We start from the raw sequence: 27,570 nt of genomic DNA on the forward strand, positions 1-27,570 counted from the left end.
TTCGCTTGAAAAAATTTTATTTACATATTTTATAACAAGTTTATATTTATTCCATCATAGGTCCTCCCTCTTCACCAGTGGCATCTTCCTCTAAATTTAAATCGTCCATCATGTCTTGGAGGGTAAGGCGTGGCACATCATCATCCATTTCATCTTCATCAACAGGAAGTTTGTCTTTATCTACAAAAATTCAAACAGAATTAAAAATGTTCAGCAGCAAATTTATAATCATTTGCATACAGAGTAATTCAATAGGCTTTCCCAAAACTTCAAAGATAAATTAGTTTAAAATATGAATATACTGAAAAGAGCATCACTGTAGAAATGAATTTCTCAAATTTTTTTTTTTACTATGTACACCTTGACATATTACTTCTGCTCTATGAATTCCATTCCACTCTATTAATTATTAATACATGCATCTATATATATATATATATACAGGAAATACACATACATCTATCAATGACTACTATTACATCTTTTTACCATATATGTCCCAAGACCATTTCATGTACGTTTGGCAGTATATGTGAACCCACAGGTTGAGACATGCTGTATTAGAGAACACTTTGATTTAAAGAGAATTATTCAATTAAAGATGTAGTAAAAGCAAGATGGATTCTTTTTATAATCCGTCCCTAAATTATTTTTTAACCTCAATTATAATCACACAGAAGAGAATAAGGGGAAAAAAAAGTTTCTAAGGTTAAATAAAAATACACTTATATTTAATTAAAACACACAAATAAAATATTTTAAATACAATAATAATAATAATTACACTAAACAGATAAATAAATTTAAATTATAGCATGTAAAATGCTTTTGTCTATATGTACACATGCATATATGATTTCTTTTTAAATAGTTGATTTAACTTTAAAATCAGCCAAAATTCCATCTGTACCAACTAGAACAAATATCATCCTCAGTAATCACAAATCCATTTAATTCATTAATTACAATTCCTGTATTATTCATAATATCAAACTGTGTGAAAATTTTATCTGTCCCTAAATTATTTTGTAACCTCAATTATAATCACATAGAAAATAATAATAATAATAATAAAAAACAGTTTTTAAGGTTAAATAAAAATACACTTGTATTTAATTGAAACACACAAACGAAATATTTTAAATACAAGAATTGTTTTTATTAATACGGGCCCAGAAATTACTTAATTATTTCAGGCTGTAAAATTTGTCAAACTTTTAAAAAGAAAAATTAAAATTCAGAGCCATTTTTGTATAAATGTCACCATTTGAAAGGGGGGGGGGGAAGAGCTATGAAAAATAGCTTCAATAATTACTGAAATGATACAGTATGGAACTGTTGTAGTTTGTATGTGGTGGCTACTCGCTAAGCAGATAAATGCATTTTAATTAATAAATGTAATAGCCGCATCTGCAATTTTGGTGGAGAGAGAGTGAGAGAGAGAAATCCTATTACTAGATGAAGCTGTGTGAAATTCACAGCTGCAAATCAGATATAAAGTATTTTAGAATAGACATAAAAAATTTCAAAGAATTAGAGAAACTTAACATGCATCTTATGTTGTCATTATGAATATCATTTATAAAGTTGTTTTATTTTTCTAAACATAATTATCTAAGAAGATAACATTTCACGACATGAGTATTCCTACAACTAAATACAATTCAGCTATATAGAATATTGAATGTCTTCCTTGTGAATACTAGTAGTCAACATGAGAAAAATGTGCTGGAGAATGCATTCTGTCACAGCATTTTGGCCTTTGTGAATAATTTGATTATTTTTTATAATTTTTACTTCATAGCAACAACCCTATATAAACATTGTTAAGATCAAATACTGGTTTCTAAAAACATATAAAGATTACAATGCAAATTAAAACAATATAAAGTAAAAAGATCAATTTGTCATTTTCTCACAAAATTGACAAATAATCTGTGGCATTTATCAAACGGCAGGATTAGATTGTGCCTCACAGATTATTTGAAATGATTTCCCTAATTATTTTGCTACTTGTTGAGGCTATGCTTTGACTTCAATGTCTGAAGTGAAATTCATTCCTATGAATGTTCCTTTATTTGTAGGAAAAGGACCAAGAAGCAAACAAGGATCAAATGTCACTAAACCTCCTATCCAATGATTTATGTTGCATCTTGAATTTAGCACCTAGTATAGGACCTGGCATTGTCACACAGAAGAGAACCATTATTTACTGTATCTGCTAATTGCAAGTTCACAACAAATTTCAAAATTTTTTGATGAAGTTTAAATGCAGAAAAATTCAATTAAAAGCATCATCACCAAGTTATTCTCAAGGGATTGCAATCTGCTCTTCCCTTAATTTCTGATTTAATTGATTTATATTTCAAATAATAATTGTAAATTTAAGAAAATGTGTGTGTGTGTGTGTTTTAAATGATTGGAAATGTTGATGGAGATATTAATGACAGGAGGATGAGGTTCTTGATGTGGTGACTGAGCTATTATTCGTGACTGCTGGACATATGTTTTTCCTATTAAAGCTTTTTGAGGGGAAATTGCTAAATGCTAGCTATTCCCATGCCTAGTGTGGTCTGTGCCCTGTGTATGAGGTCTTCCAACATGGTCTGTGATTAAGATGAGGTTTGAAAGACTATGCAGAAAAAAGTCTTAGCCTTTAGGAAGCATATACAGTTTATACTTGAATAAGAGATCAATTTTCAAAAGAGTATTGTTATCCCTTTAGTTATGATTCACCTGGGTTGAAATGTTGCCAATAATAACACTGGAACAACAAGCATAATCTACCGTCTGTCACAACAGAAAATTTTTTATTCCAGATTTAACATGGAATAATGCCCTTTATAACCCCCCCTTTTTTAAATCACACGTAAATTTTTTTGGACTAATCTATCTCATCTTAAATGATTTTAATTCTCTACCAAGTTTGATTGGATTCTAACTACATATAACGCTTAGCCAACCTACTTTAATCACAATTAACTTGTTTTTGTTATATAACTAAAGCTTTTCGGAATTTTAAAAATGCTTGCTAACTTTATGAACCTGTATATAATACTTTGATTTATTATAGATATACTGATAAATACACAATCTAAAATAAAATATGTTACCTCTAAAAATATTAACATTCTGGCGATATTCAGGATCCTCTTCTAAATCTTCCAAGAAATCATCATAGTCCCTGAAAGTGTGAGAATAATATTTTAGAATGCAGTTCTGTATTTTTTTTTATTTTTAATGATATAATGGAAGAAAATATTATACATTTAACCCTTTATTTACAGTATTTCCCATCAAATTTGCATCTTTAGAGAAGATACGTACAGAATAACCCCACAACAGATGAATATAAATAATGTAAGTAGTAATTAACAATTTTAAATGTTTGTCTTTAGTTGAGACTTACTTTATATAATTACACTAAAAAATCTATTAATTACAAATATTTTTCAAGAAGAAATGTTTATTGTTTTAAATTGATGATTAATTAATCTTTAAACAAAAGTCTTGCACCTGATTCTATTATTGTATAACAGCATATAACAAAAATATTAAAATCCAGATTTTTTTTTTTTGAATAACTGGAAGTATATATATAATGCAGTTTTATATTGGTTATAGTCCTAAAAATATTATGATTTAAAATCCATGTATTGTTACTGAAAATTGTGAGATAATAATAAAAAAAGCCAGACTAAATAATATCATAATTTTAACAACGATTTAATATACATATTTTTTCAAACATACATATAAAAAATTATTTGAATAATATTTTGCAGAAAACATCAAAAGAAAAACTGGCATTAAATTAATACAACAAATTTATAAATCAATAAGATTTGAAAAAAAAAATGTTTTAACAATAATTTATTTGATATTTAAATCTATTTTTACATTATATAGGAAATGAATTTTTTTTGTCATTACCTGGCAACACTAGATGTATCAGTATCAGTCTCTATAGCTAATCGTTTTAATTTCCACCTTCTTCGCTTCTGTCTTGTTGCTTTGTCACCAAAGATTTTCTTCACTAAAATCTTAAAAAAAAAAAAAAAAAAAAAAAAAAAAAAAAAAAGTAATTAAGAAATTATTTAAATGTATATATTTCTTACAATATCTGACCTAATATAGTAGTAATAATTAAAGTACTGTCAAGGCTTCTGCATATTTGTCTCTTTTGAATAAAAACCATGACAAAATAACAGTTTTTCAGAATAATAAAATCAGAAAAAAAAAAAAAAAAAAAACATGGGTGCGACTTTTTCAAAACTTTCTTGCATACTCTTTCTAATAAACTTATGCCAGAGAAAGCCTTACATAGCAATGGCATATAGTAATAATGAAATATTAACATTAGTATAAAGGCATTTTTACTGAATCTATTGTGTTATTCTAAACAAGTTAGTTATTTGACAGTTAATTTCTAGGATGCGGTTCACAGCATCTGAAAATCGAATTTGTGTTTTAGACACATTTTTTCCAACCAAATGGAACAAAAATTTGACATTGAACTACAACTGTAGGCACAAACTCAAATACTAAATTTGATACAGTTATTACATTTTTGAGTTATCACGTATGTTTATGAAAGTACAGATCGACAGACGACCAATCCTTATTTCTCTCAAAATTTGACAGGTTTCTTCACTGCAATATGTTTAATCCATGTGCTGAATTTTATCTATGCAGGCTCTCTTCATTTTGAAGTTTTCATGTTAGCTTATATTCAAACAGCTGACCAGACAGAATTTCTCTACAGTTTTTATTCACTATTTGATAGAAATAGATAGATTTCAGCAAATTTAGCATAAAAACCCATATACCAAATTTCAACTGTCTAGCTCAAAGCATTTTTGAGATATCTTTGTCGCAGAAAGACAGACATTTTCCAAAAATGTGTTTTTCAAACTCAGGTAGGTCTAAAATATAGAGATTTGTCAAAATCTCAATTTCAAATTTTTTGACAATTATTATACTTTCTCTCAACTACTATATATACAAGAAAGTAATAAGTAAATGAATATCTGAATCTCTACAAAATAGTGCAATATGAAAATATTTTAGTTCAATTTATTTGTATTGTTTTTGCTTGGCTTGATTGCATCAATCACTGCATTCTATGCATAATTATTCTTATATAGCATAATTTACAGAAAAAAATGCATGCTTCCAGAAAAATATAATGCTTAGTAAATTGATAATATCAGCAAAGGCATGCAAATCTAAGACATGAAGAAACAATAAAAGAAAAATCCATAAAAGAATAAAAAGTATAGTAAATTGCATTAAACATTAACTTTGAAAATTTATCAAAATTAAACAAAAATATTTTATGGATTTTTTTAAACCAATTTTTTAAAAAAAGTGTGCCACTTTTTTTTTAATAAATAAATGCATTGAAATTGCTACGAGACAATATTAAATTTTCAATGAATTAAAATGCCTAATGAGTATTCTTATATAGCATAAAGAATAAATAAATAAATAAAATAAAAAGCATAAAAAAAATATTTTTTTTTGGTAAACACTTAAAACTAAGAAAAAACCATGGTTCTCTAACTATCCCATTTGATAGTTTGAGGTTCAGCTATCTGTAGTGTTGAGACAATTCACAATATTATTCAAAAAATGCTTAAATGGCAACATTGCAATTGCAATGACAGTCATTGTGGTTCATTATGATCTGATCATAAGCAAGAGAAAGCAATGCAAGTGCTGCAATATTCCAAAAAAATCTTTCACTATTACTCAATGTAATTTTAAGGATAAGCATGTAAAAGAATTTTCTTTCAGATGCCTCTATCAACATTCGTTAATAGCAGTTTCAGAAAACCCTTTTACATCAAAAAGAAGCAAAATACTGATTACCACAGGATGTTGATCGTGTCTGAGAAATGCCTACTTAAAATTAAAAAAAAAAAAAAAAAAAAAAATCAAGCAAGTTGGCAATTTTGCTGCAAGATAAACCACCTGCAATTGCAAGGAAAATTCTATCTGAATCTATAAAGAATTTGGAGAGAAATCATATTGCATCTCAACATATTAAAGCCGGACATTTACAGTCATGCCACACTATACTAATGGAATGGTGGGACTTCAAAATTTATCACCAATGAAGAAAAAATAACTGGAATCGGCATAAGGTGGATTGAAAATTGGATATTCAAATAATTCTAATTTCCAATCAGTTCACTTCCATCTTAGCATTTGTAATAAATGATCACTGAATACAAGCAGTGAGAAACAGGCCTGGATTGTGGAGAGGGGAACTTGTATTATGCTGTAACAAAGTATTCACAGAAGAAGTTGAAATGATGTTGATATAGAGTGATTGATCATGAAGACCAGATATACATCACAAAATTCAGCAGTTAGAAAATACATTCAAGTTCTGCTTCTATATTTCTGATTCAAATGCTGTTTCACCATACTTTCAATTTATTTGTAAACTTTGTAATGAAAAAGTTGTTTATATGATGCAAAAACCTTACTGGTTATATGTCCCAGTTATTTTCCTTTCTCATCAGAAGGATAACCAATTTAAATACATTGGAATTATTCATAATTAAGGAATAAATGGAGAGAAATCATCTGATGCTAAAGTGATGATGAAGGATCAGAAGTTATACCACTTTCAGTACTTGTGTATGAACTACATGCCATTGATGAACTTTTGGTCTAACTGCACATCATTGGTGAACAGTAAACAGATATTTCTGACAACTCTCCCCCCACCTCAAATTAATTGCTATTTGCAAAAAATATGACATCTTTGGAGGTCATATGAATGAAAAAGAGCCCAGTAAAAAAGCTTGAATTCATTTTGCCTGTCAATTTGTAATGAAAATCTAACAAATTTCATTAAATTGATAAAACTGTACTTAATGTTTACAGACAATAAACATGTTAAGCAAAAAAAAAAAAAAAAAAGGATGCCGGTTGCATGCATTATAATAAATGAAAATAAAATATGCACAAATAGTATTCAAGAAGTGTAACATAGGTATGATTTTTTCATTTTTTTTAAATAAATATTTTTCTACTTTCAAAACTATGAGTAATATACTACATTATCTTTAAAAAGTTGCTTATTGCTTATCTTAAGTTGCTTAAAAGATGCTTCTCATTATCTTAAAAAGTTGCTTATTAAAATTTCATCTTTATGTCTTGTCGTTAATATATCATTTTGCCACAACTCTTGAGAGATGTATAAATGATATTTTATTGTATGCTATCTTTTCTTTACATTATATTTTTTTTATTCAAAAATGTTATAAGTATGTTAATTTTTTAAATAATTTATGTGTTGTATTACTATGTTTCAACCAAGCATATTTTAAAGACAAGTCTGAATGTTTAATTTAAAATGTAATAAACATATATTCATAAACTGAATGCATGATTATAGCCATACAAATTTTATATACTTTTTAAAATAATCTGTTAATGCTTACCACATCAGGCAGATTTTCTTTTTTCAATTTGTTGAACTCAGCATCATTGATATTAATAGTTGCTAGATCTAATCTACAGAAAAAGAAAATTTTCAATCAGAAATACAGAAAAAAAAAAAAAAAAAATTGAAAAGATTTTATTTGTGTTGGAATTTTGCCAGGAGACTAAAGACGATAATTTTTTAGATTATAATTTCATAAAGAGACAAACTTTTTTTTTGTTTGTTTTTAATTTTGAAACAGACTGAGATGAGAAAATTCCTTCAACCTCATAAATAATTCCTTCCTGATTTGTTGAATGTGTTTTTCTTTTAATAACAAGAAATACAAACAATGTATATTTCCTCAAATTAATGCAGTTCATTTTCTACAAGATGTGTTAAGCAGTTGGTTGCACCGAACAGTAACTTCATAATATTTATAATCCAGGCACATTGGTTACACAAATAACTGATAACTTATGAAAAACTACAGCTTTAGCAAAAAAAAAAAAAAAAAGGCAGATTTCCTATTTTTGTTTCCAAACAAGAGGAATTTTTTTAGATCTAACTTTCTTTTTTCACAATAATATTTCACCAATTGACACAATATGCAACTTAGATATAAGGGGTAGTGTTGGGAAAAAGAGGAAGTAAAATATAATTATATTTATGAAAAAGAAGTGTGGGTTTCTCCAAACTTCTCATAAATATGTACATATTCTGAATAAACACATATCAGGGTTATTTTTTACAAAAAACTACATTATTATCAGAGAAAACATGAAACCAATTTTAAATAAAATCATAAGTATGCTAATTACTTTTGTGTCAATCATCCATAATATATCGCACTGCAAATTGAGAAATTTTCATTGTTTCACTTTCTTACTTTTTAAGAATTCTGCATTTTTCCAAGGTAACAAAATGTAACTATAATTTAACAAGAAAAATAACTTTCTCGTCGAATTTGATCATCAATGTATTTTAAACCCTGTTATCACAATCTGTTTATATTTTTGTGGAGATGACACATCAACTCATGATTGTTTTGATTGGATGAGAAGATAATGCAACAGGGGTAAAAAGAAAACTTTGAATAAAAGAAGATGCAGTAAAGGTGTGCGTGTGTGTGTGAGAGAGAGAGACACTAGTGAATATTTAAACCATTTGAAAAGAGAAACTTTGACCTACTAAGAGAAGTTATATAATGTAAACTGATTACAAGCTGCCATGTTTGCTGTATACTGAATGAGTTATTTTCATATGTTTAAAAAAAAATTACTATCAGGAATTCTGAATATTTGGACAAGAAACTTTTTGATGCATTATGGTGAACAACATGTAAAATTTTTTAACCCATTTTCCAACAACTGAATCTCTCTAAAATGACAATGCTTGAATGTACAAAGAATGTTTCTGCTTCCCGGTGATTACTGGTAAATCTCTTCGGGCTAACTTTTTACATTCCATTCAGTTGAAGGGTTAATAGGATTGAATAATTAGTAAAAGATTATTACTGTTGTTAGAGAAAAAGTTCTTTTAGAAAGAATTTAACTATAATTTTTATTCAGCAGAGAAAATTATTTAGGCATATTCTTACAATAATTTGCTAATGCATTTTATGTAAATATAATGTTATTATCATGTAAATAAAATAAAAAACCAAGATTGAACTTGTCCTATGTTATTTCCATTAAATTTAAGTGATTAAATAAAATGCAATGCAATGAAAAAATAATAATAATAATAAATCTTCTATTTTAAAGTTTATATCTATGAGATATAAGCTTTTAAGAGAGGAAAATGAGACCTGGGGGGGGCAATATTCAGTAAATATGATCTTTTTAGTTCTCTAGAACAACTACTATACTACTTCATTTACTTTAAAATTTGATAACTTATACAAGTACAGTAATTTGGTAGATATTTGATCATAAGTCCATCAGCTTTGTGGAGGTTTATTTAAAAAAAAAAAAATTACTAACAAAATATATACTTATTGCATAAAATACATGTTGATCGATCTTTTATATATCTTTTATAAATAATATAATTTTTTATGTAAGTAGCAACTTAATGTTTACTCTGTCCCAAAATCTTTACAAATGACACAGTAACTTGTTTTTCCAGAAATTCACTGTTTGATTTTTAATTGAACAATTATGGAATGTACATGCATTTTAATTAAAATATTCAGGCATTTTATTATTTTTAAATTTATTACCATCTTTTGCATCTTTTAATTTTCAATATTCTTTAAGAAAAGGCATTTAAGTGAAAACAGATATCCCCCCCCCCTGCTTTATGGTGCTTTGAAAAGAAACACATTATTTCTAATTGCCCAATACAAAACAAACAACATTTGGATATTAACTAAAGATGTATTATGGATAATCCAAAATGATATATTGCCTAAAAAGTAAAATCCATCATTTTTCACAGACAAATAAAAAGAATGCTTACCCCAGTACTGAATCACCAGGCTTTAAAAGATGGCCAAGATGAGTTCGGCTATGAATTAAACTCTCTGTTATCCCAAGCTCACTGGATTTTACAACCCAAGCATCTGCAAGATTATGCTGAAAGGAAAAAGTTATATATTTACTATAATGAAAATAATTTGAACTAAGACAGCATAAAATATTGGTATTGCACAACAAGGTTTGGAGAAAAGTATTGATTCAGTATTGAGTCATGTGTGGAGTAGTTTGTCGTAGAGTAGTGAATTCGCAGTTGGGTACAGATTAAGAAAGGAGACAGTGGAGAATAGTAGACATTTGGAGAGACTATAGAGAGTAGTTACGTAGATTCCCTCCTCCTGTTGAGTTCCATCTGGCCGCTTTATGGATTGTAGTTATTGTTTACAACCTATAGGCTGCTGTTCACTCTAAGCGTGCCATTGTATATTGCTTGTGTATGTTTCAGCTGTGTGTTATTATCTGTGTATTCATGTCTATATACATCGTTATTGAGGCCCATTGACACTTATGCCTAAGGCTTCCTGTATTACACCATACACCAACTAGTGAACCCATCATCAAGTTTTAGCAGAATTAATTTTTCCATAATAATATTAACTTCTCTTTGAAATTCAAAACAAATGGAACAGGTCTTCAAAGTTGTTTAATGCTAATAGCAATACAATATGTAAACGGTGATAATTTTAAGTCCCTAAAGAAAATCAAATCACTATCTCACTTGCTCCCCCCCCCCGTAAATTAATATTTTTTTCTTTATATATTTATTTTGTCTAATTTACAAGGAAAAAACAATCCCTTCTAGTAAGATATTATTAAATACTTTATTTCCCAAATTATAAATCAATTATTTAAATATAGACAGTTAAAGTATAACAGTTTTTAAAGTAAAATTAGTCATAATTCATGGTCAATTCATATTAGATTCTATTCATTTAATGTTATTTGAAAGTAAATAATTAAATTACTGACATTGAATGTAAAAACTTAAGGAGTAATAGAAGTTAGAAGCCACTTTTTTATAAAGTAAAAATATAAAAAAATTTTTTTGTACATATCTACAAACTACCTCAAAAAGAAACAAAATAAAAGATAATATTTCTGATAAGTATATATTAAATACCTGTTCAAAGGAATTTATGGTCAATTCATATTAGATTCTATTCATTTAATGTTATTTGAAAGTAAATAATTAAATTACTGACATTGAATGTAAAAACTTAAGGAGTAATAGAAGGCACTTTTTTATAGAGAATACTTGTCCTAGAGTTGATATAATATCGATATCTTCAGTATATTTTTAGAACAGTAGAAGCCTTTTTTTTTTACCTTCATAGATATTCGTCCTTGACCAGCAAAAGTAATTCGCTCAGAATCCGAAATAAAATTTGTATCCATCACTGTATATTCAGTGTAATTTTTCAATGAACCAATAGCATGGAAAGGTGTTCTCCAATACTGCTGACTAGTTACATCAGCAGCTATAAAAAGTCAATAAATTTATTTTCTTCACACCACACATTATAGCATTGTACAAATATCAAAATTACTATTTCAAAAAAAAAAAAAAAAAAAAAAAAAAAAAAACTTAAATAAAAAAAATTAGAGTAAAAACATAAAATTTTTTGTACATATCTATATTTTTATACATATCTATAAACTACCTCAAAAAGAAACAAAATGAAAGATAATATTTCTGATAAGTATATATTAAATAACTTTTCAAAGGAATTTTAAATAATTTATGAAATTTTAAATAATTATTAATATAAAATGAATACAAAGAAGAAAAAAATAGATATAAAATCCTTTAAAAAGATAAAAAGTTTTCAGTGATAAAATAAATAGTCCTGATTTTTTTTCCGTGGTTAAATTGCATCACAATAAATTGATTTATATTTTGAATTTAAGATCATGTTATTATAATTCTTATATATATCTTTGCATTTTGTCTTAATTTTTGTTGAAGGGGTTAAGTATTTGGGTTCTGAAATAGAAAATTCACCTCAAATTTAAACTAGCAGTAGAAATTATAGTTCAATTTACTCCAGCAACATTTTTGAAAGAAACAACATTATACTTTACTGTATTTACTGATTGTAAGTACATGTTTCAGAAAGTTTTATCTTAAAATTTAATTTACTTAAAGTATTTGGGAACTCAAAAAATAGTCAATTTTTTTAAAGAATTAATTTGTTGACCTTTTGTAAATTCTGTAGAAATTAAGCTTGAACTTCTGATGAACCTGATTGATGCTCAAGAACATGAAATTTTAATAATTGTTATGAAATTAATAGTTTTGATTATGCTAAAACATCTCAAACAATATGATGATGAAAATACTCTTTTAAAAATGAAATTTCAAAAATATGAGAATAAATTTAAATATAGTCTAAAAGTAAAAAAGTAATATATGTATCAAGAGTTCAATGACACTGCTAAACCTCTTGTCCATTGCACTGCAATCTTAGAAGTGAATACAAATTAAGAGCTTAAATATATCAATACTAAATGATTTGTTGGAAAACTTTCTAATGGAAAGCCAGCAAGTGATATAATAAAAATTTATTCCTCATTCCTTAACAAAGATTTAATTAATTTTCTACGGTAATAAAGCATCTAAATCATCACATATGCACACAATACTTTTGTTAAGATTTAACCTTATCTTAATAAGAAGACAGTTATGCTAGATTTTTCTTTTTCCTTTTTAAACCAATGCTATTAGAATTGAAGATAATAAAATTAATAATTTAAACAATTTCAGAATATAAATAAAATTCATTTGAATCAAATAATAAGCAAATTTGATTATAAAAAGAAGGGTGATTCAGAATCATACAGAAATTGATCGACTTCTCTCAAAACATTGGAAGTGTATGCAACTTATTCGTATACTATCACAATATGACATAATTTGTCCTTCATAGTTCAGAAAAGGAAACAAAATATAGAATTTCAATAATCTCTTTTTCACCAATTGGCCTTAAAATCAGATAGAGATCTGCAATGTTGATGAACATATATCAAGTTTCATTTTATAAGTTATGTTTAAGTTATCACATTGGCATACAGATAGTAAACCATTTGGGAAATCAGATTCAAATCTGATACCTATGTAGATTTCGAACGATAAATATATATGTTTAATTTATCTTTAAAGCTATTCACATTTTGAGTTCACATGAGCATTAATGGATGAACAGACTATCCATATAAATTTTGTCCAGAATTTGACAGAACATAATTTTGATGAAAAAATTATCATGCCAAATTTCAAACATGTAATTTTTTTAAAATTTTTGATTTATTATACCTTAAGAAAACATTTTTTTAAAATGTAATTTTAAGATTTAAAAGATTCTGAAACATAGGAATTCATCAAAATTTTGAATTATTATATTTTATGAATATAACACTATCTTCAAGTAAACAAAAAGTACATTAAAACTGAAGGAAACTTAATGTCTATTGATAAAATCCAGACTTACTTTGAAGAGTACGAGGATCAATAAGATAAATGGAATTGGTGACTCTATGACAAACACATATTTGACCAATGTTTCCTAATGTACGAGACAGTGATAGAGGCAAGCAGACAACATCATGCTGAAAAATAAAATGAAATAAAATAGTTGCAATCAAGCAATCTATCTCTCATCACTCAGTTTATATATATATATAGAGAGAGAAATTGAGTGGCCAAATATTACAACCATTTGAATCTCACATGGAGATCGGCCAAAACTTCACTTTGTTGCCGCTAGAGGGCGAGGTATCTATAAAAAAGAACTGCAGGACAAGAGAAGCACCAAGGAACTCCAGAAGGAATGGTCAAAAGAATTTGATTTAACTGAGTTTGAAAACAGTCCTAATGACTACTAACTGTTAAAAGTATCATAACTACTATCAACAAAATGTCTGCACTTGTGAAATATTCAAGGGCATGAGTTATTAATGTTTACAGAGTGGACTAGCAAGCAGAAATATGGATCTGAACAGCAGGTTTGTGGCCACCACCGGCTAATAATGTTCTATCTGAAAAGAGTTGTTGACAGAGTTGCTCAGTCCAACAAAATTGTAAGAAATCTTAATTAAAGAGCAATTACGAATATTCTGAATAAACTGTTTACTACACATTACAATGCTGTTAACCAGTTTTAAATCTCTCCTTTCTGCCTTTTAGAACTGCAGATGCTTCCAATTTGCAAAGGAGCATAAAAAGTGCAGAATAGATTACTGGAAAAAGGTCATGTGGTGCAATGAATGATGTTTTCAATTACACCAAGCAAAATGTGAATATGGAGAAAACAGCATGAAAGTATGGACCTCAACCATATTGCAACAACACTTGAAGCTAGAGGCAATATTAAGGTTTGGGAGTTGTCTTCTTGTCGTTGTATGCTTAAATGCCCAAGGGTATTTAAATGTTGTCTAAGATCATGCACAGCTAGTTATCAATGGCATACTCTGCCAAGGATGTATACTTCCAGCAGGATAATGTTCCCTGCTATAAAGCTGCTACCATCTGCAAATTTTTTGAAGAACATGACAGATACTTTATCTGGCTTTTTTGACCCGCACAATCATCAGATTTTATTCCAATTAGAATCTATGGAGTGAGAGCAAGTGGGACATAATTTTCTAGATCCCCTACCAACATATCTTAAGGAATTGGAAAATGCATTTCATCACTTTCATATTCCTCATACCACCTCCCAACATCTCACGGAGTCCATGCCAAGAAGAATCCAAGGAGTATTAAGGGCAAAAGATGGTTCAACATTGTGAGCAAATGGGAGCAATAAGGGATGGTCACAATAATTTGGCCAATGAGAAAATATTTAATTTGTTATTTATAAAAATTAAAAATGAATATAAATCCAAACATTTACCTTGCAGATAGGAACAATTTCAACAGAAAATGTATATTTGTAATCAAAGGTATTACTGTGAGTATCGTGAGAAATCAGTTGTTGAGATGTTGTGTACCTAAAAAAAGAAAGACATATAAGAATAATATAGCAGAAATGAATGATTTGGAAATTAAGGGCAAATGTAAGGTACTACTATTGTAGTACATAGATTTTCAAGTAATATTTGCAAGATTATATGGTTAAAGTGTTTAGGGCAAAAAAGTATTATGAAATTTGATTTAATGCCAAAGTATAATCAAAAGGAGTGATTATGAATTAGAAAGAGAGGAGGATAAGATTTCTCTATGCTTTTGTATGTATATATATATATATATATATATATATATATATATATATATATATATATATATATATATATATATATATATATATATATATATTAATCACCAAAAAAAACAACAACTTAGGATAATAATAGATAAGTCTGTCATGTCTAAGCAATAGAATGTGACAAATGCATCAGCCAAAATTAAGATGACACAATTGCTATTTAATAGCGCTTTGCTTGATATTGTGCAGATCCCCCCCCCCCAAGTTGCATTTGGCAATTACAAAAAAGCAACTGATTTTGCATATTTCATCTATTAACACCAAGCATTCCATTTAAAGAACAATTACATTGCACTTCCATAGCTATACCAACAACATTAAATTGTTTTCACTTAAAAAAAAAAAAAAAATCCAACTGCTTTCTCAAACTCTGAAATTTTTTTCAATTGGCATATACCAAACAGTCAGATTTTGAAATCAAAAAATTATAATTAAAAAAAATCTAATTTATTTTTGGAGAGGGGGAAAAAAAAAAACACCCCAACGAATCCATATCTTATATATTATAAAATACGTTTAATATGTCTATTCAAGTTTTTAAAATGATATTTAACTGGTTTTTTTTTTCCCCCAATAATGTTTTGAAAACATTCTTAATTTTATTCTAGAATTAACAAAGTTTTTTGTTTATTACTGAAATCTAAGCTTTTAAAATTAAATTGAATGAATGGAATAAAAGGAATGTTAATAAAAACTCGAAGAAGATGGCCTCAGATAAGACAGACATTACTTAACCGTTGTCATGAATGTGTGATATTATTAATGGTTCAAACTTATAAAACAATTGGATGGATGATTCCATTTTAATAGATTCTTATAATTTTATTTAAAGTCAGATGGTTTTGAATTAAAAAGTATAAATTTTAACTGTCATTTAAAAGGATTGTGAATGTTTACTTCGTGCCTTCTTTTTACATTTATTATCAGATGGGTTAGAATTTACTGGCTATCATTTTTTAGTTTGATTCTGCATATATTTTGATCTCCAATTATGAGTACGAGAAAATTATCACAGATAAAATTATTAATAATTCATATGAAAAATCACAATGCTTTTGAAATTCAGCAAATCATATTTGTGCATTGAATGTCTTGGAATCCATCTCTTTTAGTACAGCTCTGAGCTATTTCTTCAATACAATAGAAGTTTTCAATTTGTGGTATACATGTATCTTTAGAAATATGACAGTAGACTAATTGAATGGGTTACAAGTAATTTTGATAAATGGCATTCAAAAGCAATTTTGATAACATTGCAAAACATAAAAGTTTTTTTTTTTTTTTTTTTTTTTAAGATACAGAATTTTGCTTAAATTTGTATGGGAAATGGAAGCTGAAAACCTAATGGGTAGCAGGGAAAGTGAAATGAACAGAATTTAATACTAGAACAATAGAATATTCAGCAACATTCACAAACACATAAATTGCAGAAACAATATCAATAACAAATACAATAAGTATGGTCCAATTCTAGATATGATTTTGTATCTGTCTTCATTTGAAAATGGAAAGTTTTCACTGTAATTACTATTAAATGCTGATTACCATAATGAGTAATTGCAATCTTTCATCAAAAGTTATCCCATTAAACTGAAATATAATCAGCTTATCATAACTTTCTTAGGCAAAATGACACTGATGAGCTAGCTGTATTTGCCAGAAATTGAATTGACAATCTCCATGGAAGGGGGGGAAAAAAAATCTATATTACCTCTTCTTAAAACTAAGAAAATTAAATCGTCTATTTGAGTAGTGCTTACTGAAAATCAATTGCAGTTCAAGGAGTTAATGTAGAATTATATCAATGGTATTATCATAGCTAAGACATGAAACTAATGTTATTAAAAAAAAGAGGAATAAAATGTAAAATGAAAGATTAATAATTGTAAGTGCTATTTCATTGATTTAAGTCATTTGATTTTTCTCTCTAAACTCCTTACAATATTAACAACTTCTTCATACAAAAATGCGATTGATATAATTGGGAATACAAAAAATAAAAGTAATATAGTAGGAATACAGAAAAATAAAAAGCTAAGGAACTATAGCTCTAGAATATTAGAGTAAAATTAACAACAGAAATTTTAAAACAAGCTGGAATTGAAAACCTGAATGAACAAACCCAGTAAAAGCTTTTCTAACAAAGATAATCAAATAAAAGAATCATTCATAACAAACCTGCAAGGCACAACTGCCATAAAGAAATCCACCAATTTTCGAGCATCATCCTTTTTAGCAAAGAACATGTCCACTCCAACTATAAGTAAAATATTATATAGAGATAGCTATTATAATAAATGCATAACATAGATTGATAGAGAAATGTTCAATTATTGTAATTACCAGGAGATTTTTTGAAGCCGAGACAATTCACTCCCATATTATGTTTCAATATCAATTGTTCCAAATAGAAAAATGTCTTTTTATGTTGCACCTAAATTAAAGAAAAGAATTTTTTTTAGTGATTCCATATATTCAAAACAAATAAATAGTAGGTAATCACATATATAATTTATTTTAAGATATTTACCATCCCAATTGTTCATTAATTGACTTTCTATTGAATTTTAAAATTAATTTAGGAACAAGTAATCTAAAAAGAGAAAGGGTTGCCCAAGCTGATATATGATTTATTTTACTCCTAGTTGTCATCAGTAATTTAAGTAAATGATGCCAAGCATATGGCATTATTTTTATGTCAATACATCAAATTCAACTTTAGAAGGTCACAAAAATTTATTTATATTTTATTTTACTGCCATTCTTTAAGACTGACGCAGAGGAAGTCAGATTGCCCTAGCCACTTTGGTTGCCATCTCTAAGTAAACCCTCTTACAATAATAATAAAAATCCATATCTTCCTTTACATTTATTCATATATGTAATGAAACTAATTCATGTAGTTTGCTTCACTTTTGTAGGATGCAGAATCAAAGATATAATTTTTGGGGGGGGGCCATACAAATTTTACTTTTTTTTTTTTTTTCCTTCAAAGAATTAAGAAAAATCTCAATAAAGTTTTATCAAAAATTCCACTAAAAATAAATTACAAAGATATTTACAGCTCTAACCAGAAACATCATGGCATGAAAAAGTTTTAGACTTGATTCATCTATCTTTAAGAACAAGCTTTATAAAATAATATAATCATAGACATGACACACACACTGTCTCAATGAAACATTCATTAATAGAGTAAATGAAGCATGTTATTGTTACATAAAAATAATTTTTATTAAAACTAGAGAACAAAAAAAAAAAAAAAAAAAAAAAACCGGTACAGATATAGAATTGGTAACACTAAAGTTATTTTTGAAAATTTTTTGTAGTGTAAGAAAGATAAAGAGAAAAAATAATTTTTATGCAATGATATATTTCAGTCTATAAACATTATTAGATTAAAAACATTGCATGCAATTATCTGAATATCATTCCATGCACTCATTTCATTACAGACTTTAAGTTCAAATTTTTCGTGTTTTGGATTTTATTTTAATTTGTATTCTTATCTCTACAGTTTCTCATTACAGTCCTCTGCCATCTTAATTTCACGTCCTTGTTTTTGTAAAAGGTTTTGCAAATAATATTTACAAATGTAATACAAATACAAATGTATAGTGCATTACATTTGTATTTTATTGCATTCATTTCCTAAATTTTCTGATTCCTTTATAAATAATATAATCAAAGAGTTTATATCATTATTCAGGATTGCAAACACAGTGTTTAATTTTAGTACTATGACTTTTAAAGGCTAAAACTGTTATCTTTGATAACTGAAAATTTAGCTCCTTTATGACTGTTTCTTTTAACAACAGATACATTTTATATTCAACCATTTCTGACAGCAAATCACACTGCCTTTATCTAGATGGTAATCTGGATAGCTTTCCATAATCAGAAACAAACTAAAATGATAATAAGTGGAAAACTTAGGATGCATTATTATAATTAAATATATGATCCTAAATATAATGTTGATATATTTAAAAATAATTTAAATATTTGAGAAATTTTTTTATTTTAAATAATGATATTTTGTAAATAAGATTGTACATAAAAAGGAAGTTATTTAATTTCAAAAAGCTCTCTATAGTTTAAAGTAGTTAAGAATACAAATGCATCATTCATTAAGGATTTTTATAAACTTAATACTTCTTTTGCCATTAACAAATATTACACAGGCCATTTATCTATAAATAATGGCTATGGGATGTTAACATTTCGAAATTGGATGAAGAATTTAAAAATATTTTTAACATCAGATTGGTCAAAAAAGATGAATATAGAAAGGAAAAAGATAAATACAAACCCTTTGTCTCACTTGTACAACAGCCTTCCAAAAGTTTTTAGCTTCATTTTTATGGCAATCGGAACACATAAAAGTTTGAACCTCGTATTCTACGATGAATTCTTGTTGTAAGACAACACCATATACTCCTTTCTGTACAGTTAATTTAACTTTTAGCCTCTTTGAATGAGGTTCTGTATATACAAATGTAGCATCAACTAAGTGAATCTGGAATATGGGAAAAAAATGCATGTCATGTTCAAGTTTTAAATATGTTTAATGCTTTAGATTAGCATATTTCAAAACACAAAATTATTGCTAATATAATCACAAAAGTGGGTCATATTTCATTTTTAAAAACATACATTAAATTTTTTTTCTTCTTCTTTACAGTAATACAGAAACAGATTCTTTTATATGAAAGTTCGATCAACACCTATCTTAAAACATAAAAATAAATTTTATATAGGCAATGCTTAACAAGCAACAATTAATTAAAGATATTTTCAAAATTGTATTTAAAAATAAAAATTTAAAAAAAACAACAAAAAACAAGAAGATAATTCTTAAGTTGGAAAATTCTACTTTTCATATAAAAATCTAAATCGGTAAATCTACATTCACTCATGAATTTTCTTGAGAAATTTTATAGAATTTCCTATGGTTTAAAAATTCTATCAACCAATTTCTTTAGCTCATCTTTTAGAAATTAGTAACTTCTGATCAAAATAACTCATGAGCAAGATAACAAAATACATGTTTAGACCTATGTTGAAAATATCTTCAAATGAAACTCTTTTTCATGTTTGATAAAATTATTTCAAAAATCAATTTTATTGTAAGAGAAAACATTTTTAAAAAAAATTAGCATTAGATAATACCTCTTTTAATCCTTTAAGTTTTTTCAGACAAAATGCCAGTAATTCCCTTGATTCTAGAGGACAAACAAGCCATTTATCCGGTGGGTTCAAGTATCTACAAAAGATATTTAATATAAAAAATTCTACTTAAAAAGGAAAATTTCAAAAACAGTAATAATTAACTTTGTCAAAATAACTTTGAAACTAATACAGGAAAAAAAAAAACAATTCAAATTTTTACAATACAACAATGCAACTTTGTCAGAGTTAATAGCAAGAAAATTGCAATTTTTTTCAAGAATAAGTCCATAAAAATCCCATAACAAAACTGTTTTTTAAACTGAAGCCTATTAACATCAAGTGCTCTGAGTACAGGAGAACTACGTATTACATTTCATACTATCTCCTTTCCTTTTTCTTTGCCTAGGAAAGCAAAAAGTATTCATAATTAGTTTTTAACTGACATATACTACCCATTCAGATTTTGAAGTTAAACTGTCATCATTTTTTTGTGTGGCTCTTCTTAGTATTATTAGAAACAGTGTGTCTAAAAGTAGAATATATTGTTTTAAACTTATTTGCTTTTAATGTGGTGTTAATTAAAGTTTTAGTTTTTCTATTTTGTCATCATTTCACCATCAAGTGTGATATAAATACTTACTATTACATATTAATAATTTTCCTCAAATATTTCAAACATTATTGGTAAAACAAACCTCAGATACCACGCATCAAGTGAATCACTATCTACCAATCATAAAGCGAATAAAACATAAAGCTCACACAAAATTTATATATACCTATTTTTAAAAATTCTTGTCTGATTTTTCAATAAATTTTTGAACAAAAATAAACAAATATGGTTTTTAGTTAATTTCTTTAAAATTAATTAAAATCCATGCCTTAAATAAGAATTGGTTATTAACTGCTTAAAAAAGCGACAAATAGTATAATTACAACTGATGCAATTTCTTCAAAAATGATATAATAGTTAAATAAATGAGAAAAAAATCTTTTATTCTTAAATGCTATATCTCTATGCTACATTTCTATTAATTTTTATGGGAGAATTAACTATCTCTTGAATTATCAAATTTTTGAGATGGAAGAGAAATCCAATTTTCAAAAATGTAAAAACTATAATAAGTAATAAATACATTTTTACAAACTAAGAAGACAATTTAAAACAAACAATAAAATATTAAAATAAATTCTAAAATTATAATATTAATAAATTTTTAAAACTGTTATCAAAAGTATTAATCTATAAGTCCAATGAGAAAATAATTCCTAAAAAGATTTTAACTATATGCCTTGTACATAATAAGTTTTCAATTTAAGTCTTGATTTTTAGCTTAAAAAATTTCACTATTGAAGTTATATTCTAGTGAATTTATAATTGATTTTTGACAGCTCATGTAAATAAATAGCCAGAAACTCTGTGAATACAAACTGAATATACACGTTTTGTCAAGAGAAATCATACTAAATCTTCATACAGGAACAATATAGGATATGTTTTGCTAGATAAACTGTGTATTTTAATCCCAACTTCTTAAATAAAATTAAAGAAATTGATTCCAGTATCTTAATTTTTTTTATCATATGTAAACAACATCCAGTGAATAACATTTTTTGAAATTTTCAAATTCAACTACAATAGACACATTGTGTATGGGTACACTTTAACACATTGCATACAGGTCACCAGATTTCTCACTTTTGCAGGCCGAACATTATGGCCGGGACATGAAATATCTTGTTTTCATGTTTTTTCGGCTGAATCGTTGCATAACCAACCACAGGTAAATATTTTTGTTATGTTACCAGGGTAACGAAGCCTTACACATTCTTATGACAAATGATTAGCAAAATAACTGAATGTCCAAGCAAGGAAACAATCAGTCAATATAGCCGGTATGTCGATAGATCTGCACCAATCATTTACAGTACCTTATAAAGTGTTTTATTCTTGTACATTTTGTTATTTCAAAGTTCATGTTTTAATTTATAAGGAAACAGCTTTTTAATATGTAAAAAATCTTATATAATAAATAGATGTGGAAAATATATAGTAATATTTAAGAATACTTTATGTAAATATAATACCAAATGCAAATTAAAAATGTGCATATATGCATCTTATTGCTAGTCAAGCATGCTTCTAGAGCATTCAAAAAGGTGTAGGGCCTAGGAGCAGGTTGTGTGCGAAGAGTGCTTTATACAATGTGTTAATAGTTCAAATTCTATATCAGAGTTATACTACTACAATTTGCAGGCTCTAAATACAAAAATAAGAGAATATGCTTTCAAAATACCCTAGGAAATACATAGCTATACAAATATCAAATCAAACTCCACCAAAAAAATTTATAAAATCAATTCTGGTGAATGCAATCATGTTTAAAATGCAGTACCTTTCACAGAGTTTACAGCATTGGATGACAACTTGTTTTGATATTGATTCTGTTATATCCACTCGCTTCCTAAGACATCCAGCACACATATTTGATGGATTGGGCTCTATGAGAATATCACAATCGCAACATTTTCTGTGGAAAAAAATATAAAAATCAAATTCAAATTAAAAGAGTAATATAAAATGCATTTTGTCAAAAATGAATTTGTAACATAGTAAGTATTAAAATTAACTATTGCAGATTATAATAAAAAGTTAATATCAATAAAAATATGCAACAACATTTTATAAATCCTGATATAAAATTAAATATGATCCCTTCATATTATGTGCATCACTGAAATTTCCATTGCAATATGAACTTAAAAATTGCTGCAAAAATCCATGAATCTCAATTTTTTTTTAGCATTCTATATATGCATACATACAAAGAAAAAGCAAGAATATACACAGAGAAAAATTAAAGAATGTTATTCTAACACATAAATTTGAAAAATATGGTTTAAAGATATATTGATTTTATTTTTTCCAAAAATAAGAGCTGTAACTAAAAATTTGATTTTTCATTATCTAGTTAGAAAACTAAAAGCATTATAAGTAATTTTTATGCAGAAAATTAATTTTTATATGAATAATAAATGTCACCTAGACTAACAATAATTTTAAATAAATAAGTTTCAAGAAGTTTCTTATGAACTCAGTTTCAAAAACTTTGCTCTGGCCAATTTTTATATAACTGTTTTTGTCAAAAATATTTTTATTACAATATAAATTTTTAAAAATGTCCTATAAATATAACTTGTAGTTTTTTTTTCCAATTGTGTATTTCAAATTTCTAAATTTTAATAAAGGGAAATAAAAATTTTATACAAATCAAATACAGTAGATTCCCAATTATATGCGGGCAGGTTATCTGCGCTTCCCGCACAAAGTTTAATTTTTTTTTTTTTTTTTTTTTACTTTTCTTAATGCAAGTTGAGGACATGCAACAGGAATTCAAATGAGGACATGCAACAGGAATTCAAAAAGGTGCAGTTTTATAGTTATGCTTTTGTAATTACATAATACATTACAGTATTAAAACAGTACATATGTATTAATTTTTCTGTGTATCCTTGACGCCTCTCGTAAATACAAAGCACTTTTTTGTTTTCATTAACAAAATGTATTTTAGGTTAGTTTTGAGTGATATACTAAAATATTAAGCGTTAGTTAAACATTTCCTGCTGTTTATTTTACGTTTTATTGTACATAAAACGATTTTTCAAAATTGGAATGACTGTTTTCTTTTTTGCTATACCCGTTTTTAGCTTTTTTCGGATTATCCGCGGCGGCCGCATCACCCAATTCCGCGGATAACCGGGAGTGTACTGTATATGAATTTTTTAAAGTACAAATTAGCAGATATTTCAATATTATTATCATATCTCAAATGGATGCATGTTCATGCTTGCAGCAAGTTTGAAAAATAATCTGCTACATTTGTTATATGTCAATTCATATTATATATCTTTCTTTTATAAAAGAGGGAAAATTGAGATAATTCTGTTTGTTGAAAAAAAAAAAAAATTATTTGTTTTGGAAAAATTATCATTAATTTTAAAATAAATTCAGAATTAGCAAATAGCCTCTTTTTAATAAATCGGTCATGAAATGAGTAATAATTTTTATTTATTCATAAATAAATAATAATTTTTACTGATTTTAATAATTATTTACTTAACTAGATTTTAATAAAAAAATTTCTGCAGTTATAATCAATTTGATTTTCATTGTAGTATCAAATTTTTTGTTCAGTTCAATACTTTAGAGAGAAAACATATTTTTAAAGCTTTACAAATTATTAATTCACATTAAGCTTTTAGCATTAAAGCTTTCCCAACAACAAAAATATATCTTATTTTTAATCTAATATATAAATAATCATTTCATTATCTATTTACTTCTCTATCAAGTTGGGAAAATTCGAAGTTTTATTCATTATTCCCATGTTTGATACTATTCTATTAGCTAAATTTGCACCAAATTGAGCATAATTAAGTTACTTAACTTGCAATTTTTTTTCTCAAAATGATTATGTATTGTCACCAAATTTAATGGCTTTTGATTTAAACAGAAATCAATATTTCACACTAACATTCATGCTTGACAATTGTGGGCATATTAACAGTGAAACAACAAAATCCCATACACATCTTAAAATAAGATTATTAGTTCTGCTATCAAAGCATTAGAATAAATAATAAATATTTCATTCACTGCTATCAAGCTGAATTGTTAATATATTCATAAATAAAATAATTAATACAAAAAAAGTTATATAATCTTTTCAATCAATTTTGTCTGAGAAGGCAAAAATTAAATTTGAAAAGGAACACACTGACAAAGATAAACTATAGCAAATTTTAATAAGAGAATAATCCTTTCATAGAAATAAAAAATATTTATATTTATGGCCATCGTAATTTTAAAGTGCTTGACACACTCTGAATGCAACACATTAAACTTTCAGATTTATGTATATAATTTTTCATACTTTTTTAAAAGCCAATAATGTAAATAAAGATTAAAAAGCCTTTTAAACTGTTCTGGTGCTAAATAATAATAAAAGAAAAAAAATGAAATTTCTACTTTTATAAAATATATACAATCAAAGAATACACACATTCTGGCAAGCGTTCTAGTCTGCTGTTCTACGTACTCCATCTTTACACAGAATATCTGCAATGATAAAATTAAAAGAGTCATTAGATAATCAAGTTTTAATTTATTAATGCCCAAGATCCTGTTTTGAAGATAATTACATTATATTTCTATGGTTAAATCGATTTTTTTTGCTATGTCTTAAAAAAATCAATATATATTTCAAAACAAACAATTTTTAACAGGTATGCACGAAATATTAGTCAGATTCTTTTTAATGAAAATGTTATTTTGAAATTTTTATCTGTTTCCTTTCATTTATTTTCAAAATAATGTCAGAAAATTAAAAGCAATCATTATTTTTATATTTTTTACTAAATTTTAAAGAACATTAAATTCTTTAGTATTAATAGCTTTTTCAAATGATATTCTGCACTTTTTCCTATTTTAAAAAATCAAATTTCCCTTCACAGTTATTTTTGTGCTTTTAACATAATTCAAAATAATTTTACTGAAATTTATGCTTTACATTTATTTTGGGATTAACTGATTAAAAGGCTATGAAGTGGATTTATATTTTAAAACATGAAAGATTAATTTTTTAAAATTACGGGTGATAAAAATCCATTTTTTAAAGAATCTTTTGTGCCGCATCTCCCAAATAAATGAATATTATTTAGTCACAGTAAATCTCATGTATTTTTTGATTTAATTAAGACAGCATGCAGCCTAAAAGAAGCAATGTGAGAAAAAATGCTTATATTCTTTTAAATTCATTTACTTTTATATAATTTTACTTTCACTATATAAAACAATAAACTCAACCAAATATGTAACGATGGCCACAAAAGTCTACTGTGATATCATTTTAATAGAAATAGTTTAGCCCATGTTTTCAATGGGCTACACAACAAGGTTAGCTATAATTCTACTGGGATGACAAATTACTCCAGGCTGGTGCATCCAAACTTTCAAATGGAAATTTAAAAATTTGTTAGGATTATTAAAGATTAAATAAACACATTTATTATATCCATAAAGTAAACTTTTTAAAAAAATATATCAACTTTAAAAAAGAACAGGTTTCATTTACAGGACTTTCAACCAGGTACAAGGACAAACGGTAGAGCAAAGATATATACATCATTTAAACTGAGAGAACAAAAATTCAACAATATTGGCCTTCCATTATATGGATATTTCAATAAATAATATTTAGGGATAGTAAATGGTCAAGTCATCTCATGAATATAATTCCCCATCAATCACAGAAAAACACAATGTATCTTCTACTAAATCACTTGATATAAAATAAAAGAAGTCAGTTATGCGTATGAATGACACTTAAAATGGAATAAAAAACTTTTAAACAATCCAATAATATAAGTGAACTATTACATACAACGCATGCAAATATAAGTTCTTTCATAACATATTTCAGTATCAAAAATATTTCAAAATAGGTTAAAATAAATTTGAATAAAAGAATACTGAAATTACATGAAATTTTATTAAGTTCTTCCAAATATTCGGAAACAATTCCAGCAACTTTATTTCGTATTTTACGCTTTCATCTTCCACTCAAAAAAGTTGAATAAATGTATAAAACAATAAAAATTGAAAAACAAACATACTTGCGTTACAAATTTATATAACAGCAATAATTTCACCTTAGCCAAATTTTGAAGACCGATTTCACGTGTAAAAACAATAATACCGACTTCGACGGTTATCGTGAAATATCCTATAATCTTAAAACGAAGTAAAAGGTTTGCTAGCATGTAGGTCAGGATGCATTGACTGAGAAATGAACCCACAAATGAAATAAAAGTCATTGTTTTTAGAATTTTTACTCAATAAAATTTTTTAAAATTACATTTTGCTTTCTATTACAGATTTACATACCGTTTATATTCAGAAAAGTTATGAAAAATCAAAATCCATGATTAGAGAGCCAACCTATTAACATAGTGATTAATGGATGGACTTCGAATTATCCCAGCTTTTCAAAGATATTTAAACATAAGTTCTGTTCCTATATTTATCAGTTTGAGAAAAATGTTACAAAAATAAATCTTATGTTCCTCTTAGTATTAGAAGATATTATTGTAACAGCTCGAATATAAATATTGTCCAATATCTTTGTAATGAGAATGAGTTTTAAGTATAGTT

At 26.6% G+C, this 27,570-nt stretch overlaps 1 protein-coding gene across 2 annotated transcripts; it reads right to left on the reverse strand.

Annotated features, from left to right (window-relative positions):
• LOC129975607 (60S ribosomal export protein NMD3-like) lies at positions 1–27,150 on the reverse strand. 2 transcript variants are annotated; one of them, XM_056088676.1, is made up of 15 exons: positions 27,033–27,150; positions 25,421–25,476; positions 22,754–22,888; positions 20,358–20,451; positions 19,498–19,704; positions 17,529–17,619; positions 17,364–17,442; positions 14,814–14,910; positions 13,410–13,527; positions 11,248–11,399; positions 9,905–10,020; positions 7,461–7,533; positions 3,934–4,043; positions 3,114–3,184; positions 1–180 (listed from the first exon to the last, which is right to left on the reverse strand). In XM_056088676.1, exons 2-15 carry the CDS (start codon positions 25,459–25,461, stop codon positions 47–49), a joined length of 1,518 nt encoding a protein of 505 aa, XP_055944651.1. In that variant the 5' UTR covers positions 25,462–25,476; positions 27,033–27,150; the 3' UTR covers positions 1–46. The 2 variants fall into 2 exon arrangements, with proteins under 2 accessions (XP_055944651.1, XP_055944652.1); XM_056088677.1 differs by having other exon boundaries at positions 26,899–27,039.
• Between the last annotated feature and the right edge of the window lie 420 nt (positions 27,151–27,570).

The sequence above is a fragment of the Argiope bruennichi genome, chromosome 7 (genome assembly GCF_947563725.1).
Source record: "Argiope bruennichi chromosome 7, qqArgBrue1.1, whole genome shotgun sequence".
NCBI lineage: Eukaryota > Metazoa > Arthropoda > Arachnida > Araneae > Araneidae > Argiope > Argiope bruennichi.

Coding starts and splice junctions, on each gene's coding strand:
- LOC129975607 (XM_056088676.1), bottom strand. CDS start 25,461: ATGGAGTACGTAGAACAGCAGACTAGAACGCTTGCCAGAAT. Junction 11,400..13,409: donor TGATCCTCGTACTCTTCAAA/GTAAGTCTGGAT, acceptor GACTTTTTATAG/CTGCTGATGTAACTAGTCAG. Junction 10,021..11,247: donor AAGGACGAATATCTATGAAG/GTAAAAAAAAAA, acceptor TTTTCCTTTCAG/CATAATCTTGCAGATGCTTG.